The sequence below is a fragment of the Botryllus schlosseri genome, chromosome 13, assembly GCF_051294905.1.
Source record: "Botryllus schlosseri isolate E-star chromosome 13, Bs_hap1, whole genome shotgun sequence".
Taxonomy (NCBI): Eukaryota; Metazoa; Chordata; class Ascidiacea; order Stolidobranchia; family Styelidae; genus Botryllus; species Botryllus schlosseri.
Genome location: NC_137248.1, coordinates 11,871,930 through 11,880,442, shown reverse-complemented (window position 1 = coordinate 11,880,442; position 8,513 = coordinate 11,871,930). Strand labels below are relative to the sequence as shown.

The 8,513-nt window shown below is 42.8% G+C and overlaps 1 protein-coding gene across 1 annotated transcript; it reads right to left on the bottom strand.

Moving 5' to 3' along the window:
• Window positions 1-45: 45 nt before the first annotated feature.
• LOC145453448 (zeta-crystallin-like) lies at window positions 46-1,800 on the bottom strand. Its single transcript, XM_080331432.1, has one exon. It carries the CDS (start codon window positions 1,664-1,666, stop codon window positions 659-661), a length of 1,008 nt encoding a protein of 335 aa, XP_080187558.1. The 5' UTR covers window positions 1,667-1,800; the 3' UTR covers window positions 46-658.
• Window positions 1,801-8,513: the final 6,713 nt, after the last annotated feature.

Below are 8,513 nucleotides of genomic sequence, written 5' to 3'. Positions count from 1 at the left end.
AGGGACTGGCAGACATCAGTTTCTACTCTACCTAATAGACATTGATCTAAAAACGAAATGATTAGTAAAAAATTGCAAGCATGATGTACCAAATGATGGCTATGCAAACATTCCACACAAATTTAGAACACTAAAATGTTGGGATATTGCACAAAATGTCAATGTATCGCCAGGCAGCGCAAAAATAGGAGGCCTTCAAATTGGAAGAGTAGGCTACATTGTGATATGTAAAAGGGAGCATATTTATTAAGGTGGATCATAAACCCTCAATCGACAGATAGTTTGGTCAGCAACAATCCGAGGTTGATTTCAATCACATCACCATGACCGAATGTCTAACCGGGTTCACACTAAAAAGCATTTAGGACACAATGACATTCCCTTCTAAATGAAAACCTGCTTATTGAAATTGAAAACAACATCAAGAGAATAATCATCTCTACAACACAATAACAGTGGATAATGTCTCCATTTGCCTGTGGATCTCATTTAGAGATGAATAAATAGAACCAACATATAACGGTGGTGCAATTCGGCAGTCCGACTCCAATTAATCATGGTATCCTGCAGTTCTTAAACGCCCATTGGATTCATGTTTGAAAGCATCTTTAAAATGACATTGATTTAAGATGTTAAAACTGAAGCACACTGCAGAACCTCAAAGGATGAGCACCATTTTCCCTTTAGAGCCATAGCTGTGGATGATATCTTCGTGCGCCTGTTGTACATCACTCAATGAATATTTTGGGCCAAGCACAGGATCAAGAACACCATTGCGCAGTCCGGCTTCAATGAATGACACCGATTCGTGCAGTTCCTTATCAGTTGCTGCATTCACCATAACACCTTGAATTCTGGATTCTTTGGTCATTAATAACCTAGGGTTGATTTCAATCATATCTCTGCAGCCTACAACAAGCACAGTACCATTTTTCGCAACCAGGTCTAAATCTCTTGCCAGATTCACGTTAGAAAGCATTTCTACGATGACGTCGATTCCTTCATTATTAGCGGCCAGCTTGATTTCACTTGCATACCCTTCCTTTCGGTGGTTAAAAACATACTTTGCGCCCAGCTTTTTAACCATCTCCATACCTTCTTCAGTCCCAGCAGTACCATATACTTCCAAGCCATGAGCGGCAGCCATCTGCACAGCAGGAACGCCTACTCCTCCACTTGCACCATGCACAAGAATTTTTTGACCTGGCTTAATACTTGTGTCATGAAAAAGGGCTCTGTACGCGGTAAGAAATGGCGTTCCAACGGCCGCCCCCTTGACAAAATCATATGTCTCAACGAGTTTTAGCAGGTGTTGTTCTTTTACAGTGGTGTATTCAGCATAGGCCCCCCCTACTGTTCTGAACGAACAGACACGATCGCCCTCTCGGAAATTTTCCACGGAATTACCACACTGGACAACAGTACCGCACATGTCGTTTCCGGGTATATATGGAAGTATAGGCAGATTACCGTAATTTCCGGAACGTATGTAGGTATCGACGGGATTAACGCCGGCAGCGGCTACTCTCACTAGAACCTCATCGTTTTGAACTTGAGGAATTGGAACATTTCGCTTCACTTCCAAGACCTCGGTTCCACCGAATTTCGATACCACAACTGCTTTCATCAAAGTGGTAGATAAAAACGGAGCTTTTCTTGACATCATGCTGATATTAACAGTAATGTACGTCCAGCAAAATCTCTAACCAAAGAAGGTACTGTAAAATAATAATCTTACTAAGCAATCAAACGAATTTATACTACTTAGTACTTAGCAACCGCTCAGCTGGTTTACTTCAGTAAGTGGCAAGGACACGTGTTTTCATTCAGGCCTACTCAACCGTGCCGACGAACATATTGGCCAGATGTTCTGCTAAGTAGCAAATTCGGATGGAGGCTCTGCGAGGGGGCCCCGTGGATATACTCAGCTATCGCAGCTATTGGAGCTATCACTTCTGGATATACTCAGCTATCACAGCTATCGCAGCTATCCAGAGATGAGCGGATTTGAAATTTCTATGTCCTAATCCAATCCAAATCCGAACCTTCAAATCCAAATCATCCAAATCCTAATCCATAACTTTTTCACATTCAAGTCCATGTCCAATCCTAATCCGATTCCAACTGGAAGTTCAGAAAAAATACTATGCAATGGAGGATTTCGAAAATTTTCTTTCACAACCAACGATTCACTTGATTCAAGATAACTTAGTAACCATAATTACATTAATAATTGATCTGAATAAAGTTTGTCGCCATTCGCCACACGACATTTCAATCTCCCGGAACAAGGGTCGGCAACCTACGGACCGCGGGCCGGATCCGGCCCGCCAAGCGAAATCGTCCGGCCCGCGACATAATAATTAGTTATCACAAGAATACGTCCCGCCGTTTCATAATGAGTTTGAATCTGCAGTGCAGCACTGCATGAAAAAATGCGGCATTGCTACGATATAATAGTAGCCTACATCGTATTGTATCGTATGCCCGTATTATGAAACCAATGTAACACTCGCATTAACGATAATTAGTCTATGTTACGCCATAAAACGAAGGTGGTTGAAGTAGGAGATGGAGATAGTCTAGACTAGCTGCCATCAGTGCTTATCAATGGCAGTCTAGATTACTATAAATTACTAAATTAGAGCGAAATGCCAGTAATCTAATTCTAATCTAATTAGGAAAAGCCGATAATTTTCTAGTTGTCCAAGTATATGCGTGGACAACTAGATAATTCTAGTTGTAATTCTAGTTGTCTAATTTCAATAAATTGGATCGAAATGCCAATAATCTAATTCTAATCCAATTAGGAAATGCTGAAAATTTTCTAGTTGTCCAAGTCTGATCAATGGGTGTATCTCGCAACCGAAGGTGTTCCATACTTTTTTAAAGGGTTTACCACTCTAACGGGGTGTGACAATAAAGATGTCCTTCCTTGGGTGTCTTTGATTTGTACATATGTCACCAATGTCGCCAATGTCGACGTCTATCTATTTTGTCAATGTCGCCAATGTCACCAATGTCGCCAATGTCACCAATGTCACCAATGTCACCAATGTCGGCTATGTCACCAATGTCGCCAATGCCGACATTGCCGACGATGCCGCTCGGGGACCGGAACTAGGATACTGTAATGACTCCAGTAAGGATTTTTGGTGACTCGACTCGACTTGAATCAATCTTGGTATTGACTTGACCTGCACTCGGCTACTCAAGTATACTTCGACTATCTCGCTACATACTACGCGATTCTTGACGGGAAGACCTGAAGATTGCATGGCCACAAACGCAAATTATTTATAACTAATCATATTATTTACATTATTAGGCCTACGTTGAATTGAATAAATGTCTTTATCAATGTTAATATCATATAACTAATCACGAGCACTCGGGTTTCAAATAGTGCGCAGCTATCATCTCATGAGCACGTCTGGACCAGTGTTGGGATGACTCGGGTCATGACTTGACTCGTGACTCGAAGCAAAATTTACGAGTCAATTTCAAGTCATCAAGTAATCGCTGTCGATTAAATCACTCTTTCTTTTTTCTATAGGCCTACTATCTTCTTTACTTTTTGTACAGTGTTCATGCCTCCTCTTTACATCGCCTAGGCCAGTGGTTCCCAACCTTTTTCGTCTCGTGGCCCCCTTTGGCCGATAATTGAGCTGAAATTCCCCCCTATGAAAAATTTGCCTGTGACTAAAGATGTGCTTTTTAACGCACAGCCATTGTTGATTGAGCAATTGCTGGACAATCATATTCAGATATGTCCGAACTATGTCGAATGCGGACCGCACTACACTGTGGTAAAGTATACAGCTAAACTTGACTTGTTTTTAACCGGTCAGGTAGCCGCTGACGAAACATAAATCACTATAAGCCCGCTTGCTATGGCCTTGAGTCGAATCGATGAAATTGATATGTTTTTCACATTAGCTCATATGTTGACTTAAAAAAGGTAAACAGATTTCACCAGTGGCCTTGTGCTGAATTCGGCTTGACTTTTTCCTGCTTAGTAGCAATTTAGTCGGGAGGCTGTCGCGGGTCCAACGAAATCGTGTCGCGAGCCTCACTTTATCAGGGGGTGTATATATCTACGGAAGGCATTTAAACATACACGCAGCTGAAAATCCGCCAAAGAAACATACAATTGTAAAGAATTAGTTTCTACGTAACAGTTCTACCATAAAAATCTAAAAACCTTGTGCACCCAGTTGGTTTGTTTTGAGGTGTTCATGGTGTGTGTTGACTACTATGGTCATTTACACCAGGCCAATTTCCTGCACTTTTTATATTCCGTAGCGGCCGACTTATAGAAAGGCCAACTTCTCTAGGCTTTTATAAGACACCTCTCAAACGGATGAGATGGCAAGGAGGAGCCTAGATAAACCCCAACACTCAGGTAGGAATCCTGGAGTCGACCTCGGTCGGACTCGAACCCAGAACCCATTGGTGTTGCAGCTGTGTAGTTTACCGCTGCGCTATTTCGCCACACATTGTGAACCATGTGTATCTTCCGATACAACGCCAAAGCCACATTACCTCCTAAAAATTTCAAAATTTCCCCCAATAGGGGAATCCCCCCCCTCGCCGGTTGGGAACCACTGACCTAGGCCAAGGTGAGTGTCTAATTCCATAGACTACTCCAAGTAGCTTCGACACTTTCCTGTCTTTTCTTTTCATCGCATCTCATTTTTGTGGTGTATCGAACTGATAAAATTGCTAATAAACTAATGGCGATGATGATGTAGTAGTAGTAGTAGATTAATCTAATAACAATGTGTCTCTGTTTCTTAGACGGTTCAATGCTTAAGTTGCGCAGTGCTCACCTTTACCGACCCTTTTGTATGATTTAAATCGAACAACTATAGTCTGTCCGTTTATATTCTCACGGAAGTGTAGCTGGGTGGTGTAGGCTATTAATGTTCCATATAAATTTGTTCTCAGGGACTGTTACCAGCAATTTTCCATCGGATGATATCTGGCTTTTGTTATGATGCATGATGGGCTCTGATAGGAATATATCGAATATCAATCTCCTGTCTTTTTCAGGTTTATCATTCCATTCATACAGGTCCATTTCAATACTTTGAAAATCCCCTCTCAAAGCCAGTGCTTCTCAACCGGTGGGTCGCGACCCACCAGTGTGCCGCGAAGATATTTAAGGTGGGCGGCAAAGACGTTCTAACTGTTATACTTTCGTATTCAATTTTCCAACTATTCTAGACACTTTATATTCTCAAGATTAAAATAGTTAATGCACATATTCTTCTCCTCCAAATTAAATTGTTTTGCGCCCATAAGCACCACAAGCCACGTTGCCGAGCTCACAATAATTCGTGAACCAGATTTTCGTCACAGTCATATTGATTGCAGCGTGAAATCCGACAGTACGTTATTGTGTAGCCTATGCTTGAGATTGAAATTCATTCTTTCCCCAAAAGGCTTTGCGAACGTTGATCGAGAGATGCAGCAATCCAGCCCAATTTGTCGTTACAATCAGCAAACAATTGCCGCAACGCAAGTTACTCATAACCCCTTTGTGTTCGACGTAAAGACGAATGGCTGATTGGATACGGGCTTGCTCGTCTGTTTCTGTTTGTGGTAGTCATGGTGTGTTTCTACTACAACGGTCATTTACACCGGGCCGATATTCTTTATTATGATTCCACATCTGACGACTTGGAGCACGGTTCACTTCCAGGCTTTTTTAAAACACCGCTAAAGCAGATCGGATGGCAAGGAGCCTACATTAACGTTTCACGCCCGTAATCATCTCTGTTACATGCAGGACTTTTAACTGCCCCACCCTAATCCCGCAATTGGTGCATCGAGCTTGAAGATGGGCCACAATTATCTCATGAATCAACATTTCAACATACATTATGAAGTATTTGTTTGGAGAGTTATTGAACTTCTTTCAAATTTTCTTCGCGCATGGCACGAATTGGCATCGATGGTGTCTTGGTTTCCATAGAGGTTTACACATCTCCCTAATAGAATAATACGCATAATTTATAGAAATAGGCCTTTCGGTGTCGGCCATTACCGCGCCACGACACACCAAGACATAAGAAGCTTTGGCCAACATGCGACTCCCCGAATTATGCAGCCAAAAAGGTCGACAGTGAGAAAACCTCTGCCGAAAAGGATCGAAACCTTCGGTATATATATGTCGAATTGTCCATGGACTATATGCGGTACGCGCCTAAATGACTGTCTCCAAATATCGCTGTCGCCAAAAATTCATAGTAGTATATGTCATTGGAAATATCATTGCCGAATGCCATACATGAATTCCAGAAAATATTCACACTATAGGCGCGACCAGATAACTGTAACACACTGACAACATAAAAACTGGCACCCACTAGCAGTGGTTTAATCGCGAAAGGGCGTCTATTGGGTCGCGCAATGAAATTTGGATGAAAAGTGGGTCGCGAAATGAAAAAGGTTGAGAAGCACTGCTTAAGGCGATACAATCCAGTTTTATAAAGTGATCGTTGAAGGTCAATGAACATGCTTGTCAGTAAATCCTACAATACGACGATCAAGTCTAACACTTTTGAATGGTTTGTCACTTGGTTTCAATTTTGATCATAAAATTAACGGTTTCGGCGTTATTTGCGATGAAAAATCTGTCTGTAGCGGCATTGCGCGAGCGCAGTGTCTTGTTTGGTCCCCAGACCTTACAGCGAGCCTTCTCGAGGAATCTGTGGTTTAGATATGGCAATATCTGCGGACAATTTGTCTCGCAATAACTCTTTAAATTATCCTCTCGTGACGAAAACGTAGCGAGGCACGATGACTCCAGTAGACTCGTTACGCACTCAATTATACCCTCCGAATAGACTCACTTGCCCCAACCTTAATTGAGTGATTTGTTAAAAAAATTTCAGGTGATTGAAGCATAGAATATGTTATGCACACGATAGTCCTTTCAATAACGCGATGTGCATTGCAACTATTTCAACCCGGACGTGCTCCTGAGCTGATAGCTGCGCACTATTTCAACCCAGACGTGCTCCTGAGCTGATAGCTGCGCACTATTTGCATCAGGACTTGCTCCTGAGCTGATAGCTGCGCACTATTTGCATCCGGGCGTGCTCCGGAGCTGATAGCTGCGCACTATTTCAGCCCGGACGTGCTCCTGAGCTGATAGCTGCGCACTATTTCAACCCGGACGTGCTCCGTCGCTGATAGCTGCGCAATATTTGAACCCAGACGTGCTCCGGAGCTGATAGCTGCGCACTATTTCAACCCGGACGTGCTCCTGGGCTGAAAGCTGCGCAATATTTGAACCCAGACGTGCTCCGGAGCTGATAGCTGCGCACTATTTGAACCCGGACGTGATGCGGAGCTGATAGCTGCGCACTATTTGAACCCGGACGTGCTCCGGAGCTGATAGCTGCGCACTATTTGAACCCGGACGTGCTCCGGAGCTGATAGCTTCGCACTATTTCAACCCGGACGTGCTCTGGAGCTGATATAGCTGCGCCCTAAACGATACGTGACCTTTAAATGACCTGTATGTCTCCGATTTTTGGTGATAGCTGCGATAGCTGAGCATATCCACAGTAGTGATAGCTGCGATAGCTGAGTATATATCCACGGGACCCTGCGAGGGTGCTACCGAAGCAATGTTGGCGATAATACCGATTAGAGTTGGGGTCGAGGTCAAAGGAGGTCTAGTATGCCGGGCCTCTAGTGGGAAATAGTATCTATAGTAGGCTATCCGGCTGTTTGGATTTGAAAAAAAATAGTAAAATGATAATGATGATGAGTCTATACTGCTACTTTTAGGAGTCGGCCTATTCACGTAGTATGTCTACTTCAAAGTCACTAACTATGAGTTGAGTGACTTTGGTCTACTTGTACTACTTTTCACGGTGGTTCTTTAGTATTATTCTTTCGTCAGAAGGGTCACGCTCGACTCGCATCATTTAGAATTTACCTTGAGTCCATAAGAGCGAAGTTTTAGCTGGCGGACCGTTTGCGGTGTCCGGCGTTTATATCTTGATCTGTCAACGTCATGCCAAAGTACTCGTTGTAAATGCACTTGGTGACATTTCGCACATTGAATCGCTTCATCTTCAACGTGTTCTCGTAACATATGTAGCAAAACAAATCTAGGTCATCATGACACTTTCTCTGTCTAGCTATCGCTCAATTTTTAACATAGCCTACTTATTAAAACACTCATGAATTGAAATTTCTGAAAATGATAGCAAGGGGCAGTATCTAATATTAAAAAGCGTCGGAAAACGTGTTAAATTTGAGCCCACTTAATCGCAACAGCGATTTTTAATATATGAGCGTAAGCAATTTACATCGTCGTAAATTGTTGGTAGCCTACGTTGTAAATTGATATGGGTATTGGGTATGTGAGTATAGTCAGAGTGTGATGGTTGGCTAGTTGTAAAACCACTAATATTTGTGATCCTCCCTCAGGCTAGCCCACCACGTGCTCACCGAGCGTGAAACCCACGTGATACCGGTAGAGCAGGTCA

What these genes read in the sequence shown, in the direction of transcription:
- LOC145453448 (XM_080331432.1), bottom strand. Translation starts at nt 1,666, where the DNA reads ATGATGTCAAGAAAAGCTCCGTTTTTATCTACCACTTTGATGAAAGCA.